Here is an 11,726-nt window from a genome sequence, read left to right as displayed (position 1 = left end):
CATTAGCATTCTTCATCTGAAAAGGTTGTACAAGACAAATTATGTGTGTATGTGCCCTCTGTCTGCATGCAACCGGAAATAGCTTCTCAAGTAGCTATCACGGTAAGAGAACAGCACAGGTTGCCTCTGTGATGTTATAAAATAGCGTCTATCCCACCTGACATCACTACACAGACAGTCTCTAATCCCAGATGGCTAGCATAAAAGCTCCATAACCTTGTGGTACTATTAAATGAAAGGTAAGCCATAGATGGGTTCTGACTAATAGGAACCTTAAGAATTGCTGATGTGAGAGAAGGAGTAATTGCAGAACCTCTGCTCCACACAGATACAGACAGCTTCTCCCATGACAATTCAGTTCTTCCCAACCCTCTGTGCAGTGTCTGGCTCTGCAGTGTTGATTCCCTGATGATATAAATGCAACAACTGAACTCAGAAAGAACTGGTATTGTCAGGCTGTTATAGACTATTTTTTTTCTTAAATGCTTACACAGATAAGTATTGGATTTTTGTTCATCACACATAAGCAGTGCCAACTGTATCTGCTCCTTTATAACTTCGGAAATGACAGCTTTCTGATCAAAGAAAACCTTAATTTTCTTTCCATCCTGAGGAATAATACAGTACTGGTTCTCTTCCAAATAACACATCTCGTGTCTTGCTGCTTTGCTCTTTCCTTAAGACACAAAACTTACCATAACAAGATTTTCAATTAGGGCCTGATCCAAAATGTGTAACTGCTATTGGAAAACAAAAACAAAATACACTGCTTTCAGGCTCTTTCAAGTAGTTTTGTGTGCAGTTATTCACACAGTGGTCATACTTGCGTGACAAGGTTACATTGTGGGGACAAGACATACAATACAACATTTCCTTAGGATATTAATAATCATTTTGGATAGTGGGAAAGCTACCTTTTCTTCTCCTTTTTCTTCATGTCAGTTCTGGCGATCAACTGTAAAATGTGATAGTGATTAGACGTGGCAGCTTTCTTCTGTACCAGTGTTTTGATGCACCAAAACTTACTCCCTCTTTTTTTCTTTTTCTTTTATTTTTAATCAAAGGCAAAGATTTATGGTGGGTTTTGGAATTAGCTGTGTAATCCACTTTCCTTGCAAATGCTGAGGGAGAATTTCTGCACTCTTTCTTTTCTGTCTTTTCAGCCTTTGCCACAATGTGATAACTAAATTAACCATTATACTGTCATGTTAACAATGTAAATGGAGAATGGTAAGAGAGACACTTCGGTTTTCCACAAAGTGTGCCAGCATCACCCTAATGTGGGCACTTGTTCAATGAGTCCAAGTGGTCAAAGTCTCTAAGCAAGCAACATCTCTCACTGCTGGCTGGTGGGTAAACAGTGTTAATAGGCAGGGGGTGGGCAACCATAGTTCCTCTAGGTGCTAAGAGATAAAAAGAGGAGAAAGGGCAAGTGATCCCTCAGTCGCAGCAGGGGCACAGGCGCTGGCTTTTCGCCAGTGTCCAGGAATGCTGGAAGCAGCCGATGCGCTCAGGGTGTGCCTGAGCCCTACGCAGGGATTAAACTAGTAGCAACTCGTTGCCAGCAAGGTCTGATCCTGGTCTGCGCATTAGCGGAAAGTTGGGCTTCCTGTTGCGCTCTCCTGCGGTCCAGGAGTGGATCAGACAGATCCGCGATCCCTGGCTGAGCCTGTGCCTCGCAGCCACTCGTCTGCGCATGAGTCGCCGCGGGAGGCTCGGAGGCTCGAGTATTTCAGGGGCTGGGCACCGGAGGAAGATGCTCATTGCCTGAAGGAGGCCGTGCGCCCGGCGGAGGGGCAGCCGCGGTGGGACATGGAGCGGGCGCCGGGGCGGGGGGCGAGGCGGACCGCAGCCTGAGGCCAGGGAGGCGCGGCCGTCGGAGCAGCGCCCGCTTCAGCACCGAGGACAGCGCGCAGCGAGCACCGCGCCCCGGCTCCCCCCAGACCCAGCCCGGCTCCGGGCCGCATCACGCCGTCCCCGCTAGCCCCGGTTTCCGGGTGCCCCGTCCCCGCTAGCTCCGGCTCCCATTGCCGGCTCCCCCGATCTCCCCCTTACCTCCGGCTCCTGCAGCCGGGTGCCTCGACGCCGCTCCTCCGGAAACCGCTCCTCCGGACCCCGCTCCCCCGCCACTTGGCACCGCTGTCGGGGAACCCCTCTCCCCCGCGGGTCCTCTCCGCTCTGCCAGCCCTGCTCCCCTCGCCCCTCTCTCTGCACCTTCAGCTCTGCCTCCCTTCCGTTGCTGCCCTCCCTATACCCCGCTGCCCCGGCCCCTGCCCCCTGTCCGCGCCGCCGGCAACATGCGCGGGCGGCCGCGGGCGGCGGCAGGTGAGGCTGCGGTGCCGGCTCGGGTGCCCCCTTCCTCCTGCCCTCGCCCGCTCCCGGCGACCCGCTGAGAGATGGACTTGGCAGGCGTGCTGCTGGCGTTGCTCCTCGTGCTGGTGCTGGTTGTCTCCCTGCTCTCCAACCTCCTGGTGCTGCTATGCTTCGTCTACAGTACGGAGATCCGCAAGCAGGTCGCCGGGGTTTTCCTGGTGAACTTATCCTTTTGCAACCTGCTCCTCACCGTCCTGAACATGCCTTTTACCCTTCTGGGGATCCTGAGGAGCCAGCAACCCCTCGGGGGCTGCGTCTGCAAAGCGGTGGGTTTCCTGGAAACTTTCCTGACTTCCAACACGATGCTGAGCATGGCAGCACTCAGCATCGACAAATGGATTGCTGTGGTGTTCCCCTTAAGCTACACTAGCAAGATGCGGTATAAGGACGCTGTGATACTGATGGGCTACTCGTGGCTCCACTCCCTCACGTTCCCCTTGGTATCCTTGTTTTACTCGTGGGTAGACTACAGCAGCGTTTATGCCTCTTGCACCTTGCACCTGAAGGAAGAGACAGAGCGGAGAAGATTTACAGTGTTCACCATCGTCTTTCACTCCACCAGTTTCATGCTATCACTGGTGATCTTGTGTTTCACCTATTTAAAGGTGCTGAAAGTTGCACGATTCCACTGCAAGAGGATAGACATTATCACCATGCAGACTCTGGTTTTGCTGGTGGATATCCACCCCAGGTAACGCGTGTGTGTTCGTATGCATAGCCCCGGGGCACCCCCGGTAGGTACCCCGGGCGGAGAGAATGCCCTGACTCCCCCAGCACCCCGTCCTACCCTCCCCTGCCACGGCCACATGGCGACCGCTTCTGCCTCTACTTTCAGACGCTGTTCATAGTGCCAGAAAACGGTGGGTTGTGCGTTTGTAACCCGCTTTATTTAAATGCTAATCCCGCTCTGACGGGTGCTCCCTTTTAACCGGAAATCGCTGCTTTGGTGAGTGCGATAGTCCCCATCCTCGGCGGGGCAGGGGCTGCCCTCAGGGGCTGCCCTGCCTTTCCCGCTCCGGGTGCATATGCTCTCGGTCCGGGAGCGGGTCCTTCCTCTCTCCCCTGGGCTCCTCTCTCGCCTCCCCGCTTCTTGCCTTAACCCACCAACTGCTCTTTTCCCTTCGCAGTGTGAAGCAGCGCTGTCTTAATGAGCAGAAACGGAGGAGGCAGCGGGCTACCAAGAAAATCAGTATTTTTATAGGGTCGTTTGTGATCTGTTTTGGTCCTTACATTATCACCAGGTTAGTATCGCCTGTTGGGGTGGGGAGCTAATATGCGCTTTGATGTGCAGGTGCCCGGGGGAAGGAGGCTACAGCTAATTTTGGGGTACCAGAACCTAGTGGAGACCCGGGGCTGGTTCTGAGTGGCAGAGCACACTCACATACACTCACACAAGCTTACACAGACTGACTCTGCCTGCACACCCAGCCTCTGGCTTTCCTTTCTCTATTGCAGCCAGGTCTGGGCACCTCTGCCAAGAGCAAGAGGCTTTTAGGACAAGTACCAGGAATTAATTACATGCCAGTGGGAGATGAAGGCAGTTGAAAAGCCTCACCACCCTTCCTTATTAGCACAACCTGAGCAATAGAGAGGAAAGCAGACAGCTTTCCTGATCAACTCAGGTCTTTTTTGCTCTTTCAAGGCATAAGGCCAGGCTTGCTGTTATTGGCAGCTGAGGTGACATAATTTACGTTTCTCCAGGCTGATAACTTGTCAGATAAACTTTGTGTCTGGAAACATTAATGGCTGTAAATGCATTGCCAATGATGCAGCATGGCCTTGTGATGAGGTGTAAGAGTTATCTCCCAGGGAAACCAATCATTAGATTTTTAAAATGTATAGGAAACACCATGCGCCTCAACTGTCCAGAGTTACTGGCATCCACCCTGATGGTCTGCACCTTTTTAAGTAGTCATGCATTGTTCTTGTTCCATACTTGTATAGTCTTTATAGAACATATGGCTATTATTTTCATAACTTGCGTACACCAGTGAGCTGGAAGCTAATGTTACTACACTGAATTGCAGCACCGCAGGGTTTAGCCTTTCATCTCTGGACTAAAATGGGCTACATCTTCTTTCACAAGTGATTTTTTACACTATTTCCCACTTAACAGTGTGTGCAAGATACCTTCAAATACTTCCTTCTGTTGAGGAAGGTGCACTAGTCCCCAAACCAACCCTCATGAAGGCTCCTCAAGGTTGCTACCAAGCTGCCAGGGTCTGCAACCACCCTGGCTTATAGAAATCAGCCAGTTTTAGTGTGCTGATCCTACACAGCAGCATACACACACGCCATTTATGATTTTTGCCTTTGCCCTTTTCTTGCACAGATTTAGGCCTGTGCTCAAAAATTACTACATTTTTTAACCTTTAGGATGACATGTATTTCAGTTCCCATTTATACGTTGAAGGGATTCTTGACTGATTGCCTGGATGACTGGTTTGTTTCTTTTTTTCTGCAGTTGAAAGGGTTGTTACAAATATTAACATTACATCACAGAGTAAAAAGGTTAATTGATCACTGTTCAGTACATTCTGAGTCATTTTCTATTCACTTTTGCCATAATCAGGATAAAATTATATTGAGCAAAGTGGATTTTGCCATCTTCTTTCCATCTGAACATTACCAAGCTCAGCAAATTCTAACACTGCCACTTTTTTCAGGGTGAAGATACTTTTCATAAACTTCTAAAATAAAAGAGACTTCCTTCTTCAGACCTTGCATTTGGCAAATGTGAGATGGTGCATTTTCTATGTGTGAAAAACTGGTTCCTTATGTGTCACTAGAGAGAAGGCTGAGACTTGGTTTGCGTAAATGTGTGTGTCAAGGCACAGCTTCTATCTCAGCCACAAGGACCAAGTTGGTCAGTGACAGCAAAATGGGCGAGGGTCTGGGGAGGACATCCTCAAAGGCTTTTTGCCCCAATGGCAAGAGAGTTTCCAGGCAGCAGTAGATAAAAGGTGGTGGAAGTGAGGCTGGAGGACTTGCTGCCATGCCTGTTTCACCTTCCTTCCCCACTTCTGATTTCCAGGAGGGTGGCACTGAAGCAATCTCAATGGAGACAATGTGAAAGACACCCTCCCTGTTTTCTTGCTTTTTGGCCCCGTGACTCAGGTTGCGTTTTGTGCTCAGTATTTGCTTCTCATTTCAGAAACTTGAATGAGATTAGGATCATTAGCAATATATTCATCTGTTCACTAAAGCTGACAGATGAATTTCATCTTTTTTGTAATGGCACTGAAAACAAGAAAATGATACTAAGATGTATTCAGATGGATATTTCTCAGGCTGACTTGATTTGGCCGGGCCCTTTATCTTATTAAAATCTGTGTAATTTTTCTTCTCTTGGCTTCAGTGCAATTATGTTTGGGCCCATAACACATTAAAGGGAACACATAGTAATACATCTATTTCCATGACTGAAAGATACCTTACTCTTCTTGTTTACTGTCTTTATAAAAACATCAATTGTGTAAATATCAAATGTGTATTTCTTGTATTGGAACAATATGCAGGATGGGATAAACAACCAAGTGTCACTTATTATACAATTATTTATTTCTCACATTTTGTGTCTTCCTGTTATCTCTGTTTTGAATTGACTGGAATTTTTTCCAAGCAGCTTTAAACAAAAGTCATCAGGTTTTAAATGCACTTGCCATAAGAGTGATTTCACTTTTACACATAAAAATGAGAATTTTTTCTGTCAGAGTTCAACCCCTTGTTGCAATGTTCAGTCCTAGAGGTGGTAAGTCAGTTTTTCCATGCAGAAGGATTGGAACAGCTTCAAAAGTCAACACCCTGCACATTGGAAGCTCTGCACTTTGGAAAGAGGCCAGAAGGTTCTTCAAGCCTCGAGAAAGCTTCTGATCTAACATCTTCAAACAGTGATTTTTTAGGCTACAGAAAAGGCTTATTTTATCTCATAGTACTTTTTTTCACTTCTGGAATGAATATAGCAAAACAATATATTCTTGCTCCTGCAAAAGGCTTCACTGTACATCACCAAAGATGTACAGATAATAAAAACTTCTCACCCTGTTCTTTCTACCCTCTTGGAGAGTTTGCCTGCTGCAGATAAGCTGTGTGCCAGATGTTTGCTGAAACAGTCTGAAGGTTTGCTCTCATTTCTGTGTAAAAATTGTTTAACTTAGTTGCAGTTTCTTCCCCCTTGATTAATACACCCATCTCAACCGAGGTGCTGAAGACACTAAATCAACCGTGAAGCACAGAGTAGGAGACACAGGTCTGGAGACATCTGGATGTTCATATAATGATGATAAAACTGTTGTCTCCTTGTTTTCTTTGGCCAAACTAGCAGTAAGACAAGTGCACACAGAAACTTTCCTAGGTAAGTATATGCAGTTGTGCTCCTACGCATACTATGGGATTGCAGGTGCCGTGTTCTTCATAATACAGCGGTCTACCAGGAATTCTCTTTGCATATGTGATAATTCACAGCAGTGGTGTAACGCAGATTCACTGTTCTGTACCTGAGGGGGTGGATTCTATGACCTAGACAAGGTTCCTGGTGTCATTTGAGATGCTGCATAGTATCCAAAACCTCTATGTGGGTTGACAGATATGACACAGGACCCAGAGGAGACCCACAACTTCCAGGAGCAGCAGCCTGATGCCAAGGGTGTTATGCCCAACTGTCTTAAGTGTCAATAGACAGCTATACTTATGCAGCTGAGTTGAGTGAGCCTGAATGCCACAAGTCATATTTGCCTATCTCAGGCTTGCCATGGGAAAGTCACTTAACTATTTAATTAATTAATTATGTCACTGAGATTTTCACCACTTGTCAGCACAACCCTCAAAATTCAGAAAGTGAGCAATAAACTGCAGCACTTTCTTATCTCTGATGCACAGGAGCATTAACATTGAAAACACGCTTTTTCTCTCTTTCCATAGAGGGAATAATCCTTGTCTCCAAGTGGCCTTGCTAGGAAAGTTTCCTTTGACTTTATTGAATACAAGGAGTAAGTACAGGGCCCTTCTTCTTCAGGGACTGTGCACTGTAAGAAAATAAGTGCTACCTTAATGTTTCATGAGGCATGAGTTGAGCACTGGTCTCAGTGTGAATATAACACTCAAGTGTTTCCATCTCTCTTTAATGTTTAACAGGTTGATAGAGCTCCTTCCTTTTGTTACCATAAATTACTACTGGGGAATTATAAGCAAGTGCCTCACCTACAGTAAGGCTGCATCAGATCCATTTGTTTACTCACTTTTACGTCAACAGTACAAAAAAGTTCTGATCAACATCGTCAATAGAATACTTAAGAGGGACCTGTATCCATCCTCGGGGTACAACAGCTCTCTTGACACCGAAAACGATTACTGCTTGCACAGAACAAACTAACGACATGCAAAGCATTCCCCCTCAAGGGAGACAGGTGTTTGCTGCTGCTGGAAAGCTGCCTTTCCCTCTAAAGCCAACAGTGGTGACAGTGTCTTCAGGGTATGAAAGCTGCATTAGTGCAATGCATTTAATTGTGGACTTTCATGAGAGGCTCTGCCCTGGTCTGCAGCCAAGTACAATATCTGGCAAAGTCATGTCCCTTTGTGAACGGAGTAGGCTTGAGGGGTTTAAAGAGAGCCTTTGGAGGCTTTAGAGAAGCTTAGAGAGCTTTTAACGTTTCATGTCTGAAGACTTGTATGATTTGGAGCACTCCACATCAGACATGACATTCCAGTGTCTTCTGGGACCACAGGAATCCCCAGGGTGGAAGGAGAGGTTCAGAGTCGGACTTGTTGCGCGTATAACTCAGCAGCCCAGGATCTGCTCTGTTAGCTTTGAACATTACAAATAAGTCTTTTAATTGATTGGTTTATTGTATTGGTGCCTCAAGTGAGTCAGCACTTTGAATCTGAGATTGTTGTTACTATTATTTATTACTAAGCATCATGATTGTAACATAGCCTTTAGGAAGTGGTACATACATTTGATATGCTGGTATTCTATCAAGCATAACCAAAGTCCACATATCTGAGTTACTAATATTTAGCACTTCAGTGGTATGTGATTACAATAACAGCAACAGTAACAAAGATGTATAAGGAATTTAGTTAAATAGCACTGTAGTTCCATCACTGAGCTAGTAGTCCTATTCAAACAAGCTTTTATTCAGAAAAAAAAAAGCAGTTAGACAGTAGAAGTGACAGATACCACTGTGTTTAAGATATCTTACTTCAGAAGCTATGTGTTTTCAAAGAACAGGCTAAAATACGTTAATTCTTTTTAAGGGATACTTAATATGTAAAATATTTCATGCATTGGCTATATTTGGTGGATTGTAATAATATTGTACAATCTTTTCTTTTGTAATGATCAATTAATCTGTTGATTTTAACTGATACCAAGAGATGTCTGAGAAATGTTATAACAGACCTGCTGCCAAATGCCCAGAAATACAAAGCTGCTTTATTATTACATGTATTTTTCTCTTTTATTTCTTTTGAAATCTAAGCAGGCTTTGGAAAAATGTGGGAATTATTTTTTAACTATATTCCTTTGATTATATGACATGAACCAAAATATTCTATGGCATTCAGTAAGCTACTATTTTCTAATTGATTACATAAGGGTAAAATTAAAGAAATTCTAAAGTATATTTTAAGGGGGAAAAAAAAAGAAGATGGTAAAGAACACTTATTTTTTATGTAACAATGGACTTGACCTTTTGAAGCATTGAGAAGGCTATTCCTGGTCAAACTAAGCATGTAAATATGTGATTAGACACAAATCTAATTTTATTTGAAGTTAACAGCTCTATTCCCATGCTAAAAATTAAGCACACACTTAACTGTGTTTTAAAATCAGTGTCGAGTAGTCTGCACATCAAGAGGGTTTTCCTCACCACCCACAATGAGGAAGGAGAGCATCTTATTGCAAGCCCAGTGAAATCAAGGAAAGGTGATGCTGTGTGACAAATACTATGTTCTCTTATGTCCTGCTTTTAATCTCTGAGGCCCTTCTGGCACTTTTTTGCCCTCCTTGCAAGTACCTTAGGCCTCTGTGTTTCGCATCTATAGTTCTGCCTGCGTTTAAATTGAATGTACTAGAATGGTTTTGTCTTCTTAGTAACAGTATTTGTACTCTCTCTAATTTTGTGTAAATACAGTATTTCAGAAAAAAAAAAGTCGTCTATGGAATCTTTCCAGTTTTACTGCCCTCCTGTCTGCCTCCACATGCCTCCCGCTACAAAACCCCAGCGCTTCAGTCTTTCATTTCAGCTGCAATACAAGAACCACATATATCTGTGGGGGGTGGATGCTAAATTTTCAGTCACTTTTTAGTCATTTTTGTGCCAAAAGGTTTTGATAGACTAGAGCATTTACCTGTGAATGAGTTTAATGATACCTACAATTGTTAGCTTACCTTTGGCTGCCTAAACAAATGGTGCTCACTGTACAAATAGAATATGTTACACATAGTTAAGTGTATAAAATTGTCACCTCCAAAATATACAAATGAAATAAAGCTTTACTTTGATTTTTTTTCTATTCTAGAATCAAGAAAATAGTAAAGGAAAAAAAACCCAACTTTATAGCTATTAAACTATAAGCCACATTTTAAAGGTATAAAACATAATATAAAGGTATAGAACATAGCTAAACTGCTACATCTGCTATTAATTAACAAATCTTATTCATGCCAGTTAAAATGGTTTTCATGCACACACTTTACAATACTGCTCAACCTCACAAAACATTGAATATTTCTGGAGGTGCTCAGGTCTAGATGGGAACAAACAACCAAAAGAAAAGAAAATATTTTAAGCCTATGCTGGGTGTAGCAGAACATCCTTTAGATTTGATTTCATAGAGAATTAGGAAGCTAAGACCTGCAGTATGCTGTAGACCAGAAGCTAAGGAAGGGCAAGGAGAGCTGTAGTCCTATCTGTATCGATTTGCTATTAACTGCCTTGCTTAGCCTACCGAAAGACATCTTCCTCTGCTCGACATGCACAGCCAGCTCTGCAGGTAAATTTTTCTTTCTCTCATTTTCTCACTCCCCACCAGAGAAGGGCTTGCTCTACTTTTCTAACCAAGCAGGAAGCATTTAGTGAGAAGTCTCTGTTTCATTCCCCCAGGTTCCTGATGTAGGCAAAACTTGAATGAAGCTTGCTGCTTCATTCACCATGCTCTGTTTTATTCGGGGATAGGAGGAGGTAGGCGGAAAACACACTTTGCCCCCATTTTTGGGGATGCTGCAAAAAGGATCAAATGATTTAGTGCTGTACTGGCAGTGAGAACATATATCTTACATGAAGGGAGCATTCACCAGAGGTGGCAAGGTTGTGGATTCCCTCTTATCAACATTTTAGATAAAACAAACATTGGATACGCAATCCTGTCTGTAGTTTGGTTTGGATCAGAAGGTTTCCAACAAAGCTAAAGTGTGATAGCCAAAATGGTATCTTGCTGTTGACATGGACTCTTGACAACACAAAGGTAGTGCTCCAGGAAACTGGATTTCCTGCCAAATAGCCTGGAATGGCTTTTGCTGGGAGACAAGAGACTGGCAAATACCTGGCAGGTGAGTTGTGGAGTTGGAAATTCCATGGGGACCAGCAGGACTACCCAATACCACCACATTTCTAGGAGTAGGAGCTGCCACCCACCTAGTGACTGCTTAGCGAAAATGATTGTGAGTTGTTAAAACAGCGTGTGAGAGAAGCATCATTTCTTCTTCCCTTCTCCAAAATTGTATTTTGGCAGTAGGCTGAAATTGAGAGCTGCGCTATACCTGGGTGACATCCTCCTCCTAACTGCAGTGTTCTAAGCTCTGCAACACAACAAAACTTTAATTAGTCCATGTTGCAACTGAGGCGGTATTCAACTCTTTAACACACCTCTACCAAAGTATTTCCAAACCTGATGACTTGGATACTTTCTGGTGAGATCCAGAATGGAGTTCTGAATCTGCTTTTTCAGAGGAAAGAAGTCTGCATGCCCTATTTCCTAGGTGAGTGCTCTGATGATTGTTTTTATCACAAAGAGTGGCACCTCTTCAAAGGAAATAAACCCTTTTTTTTTTCCTAGCACCTATATTGCAGATAAACTCTGAGACTGACAGACTGAGTTTCTGAGGCAATAAAGGTGAAGCAGCACCTAGACTAGATATTCCCAAAAGGTTTAGATATGAGCTGTATCCCAGCCTGCTGAATTCTGACAAGACGGATGTGCTTCCATCCAAGTGCAAAACCAAAACTTGCTTTCTTGGGTTGTGCAATACTGGAAACTTATGTGTCTCTGAGCTTAGATGGCAGCTGAGCAATGAGAACCTTGTGTTCTGTGAAGTTTCACTTCACAAATTCTTTAGCCATGCTGAAGAGCAG

The 11,726-nt window shown here is 44.1% G+C and overlaps 1 protein-coding gene across 1 annotated transcript; it reads left to right on the top strand.

Moving 5' to 3' along the window:
- Positions 1-2,099: 2,099 nt before the first annotated feature.
- GPR78 (G protein-coupled receptor 78) lies at positions 2,100-9,003 on the top strand. The gene is made up of 3 exons (XM_061468045.1): positions 2,100-3,064; positions 3,501-3,614; positions 7,507-9,003. The coding sequence occupies exons 1-3, from the start codon at positions 2,397-2,399 to the stop codon at positions 7,742-7,744; spliced, it is 1,020 nt and encodes a 339-aa protein (XP_061324029.1). The 5' UTR covers positions 2,100-2,396; the 3' UTR covers positions 7,745-9,003.
- Positions 9,004-11,726: the final 2,723 nt, after the last annotated feature.

This window comes from Pezoporus flaviventris, unplaced genomic scaffold (genome assembly GCF_033815535.1).
Source record: "Pezoporus flaviventris isolate CSIRO_AGI_PZ_B2104156 unplaced genomic scaffold, CSIRO_AGI_Pfla_v1 ptg000002l, whole genome shotgun sequence".
In the NCBI taxonomy this organism is placed as follows: Eukaryota; Metazoa; Chordata; class Aves; order Psittaciformes; family Psittacidae; genus Pezoporus; species Pezoporus flaviventris.
This window is presented reverse-complemented; position numbering and strand designations above follow the sequence as displayed.

Bases quoted from the DNA above. Each gene is read 5' to 3' on its own strand.
- GPR78 (XM_061468045.1), top strand. From the start codon at position 2,397: ATGGACTTGGCAGGCGTGCTGCTGGCGTTGCTCCTCGTGCTGGTGCTG. The intron at 3,065-3,500 runs GTAACGCGTGTG...TTCCCTTCGCAG, and splicing joins CTGGTGGATATCCACCCCAG to TGTGAAGCAGCGCTGTCTTA. The intron at 3,615-7,506 runs GTTAGTATCGCC...AATGTTTAACAG, and splicing joins GGTCCTTACATTATCACCAG to GTTGATAGAGCTCCTTCCTT.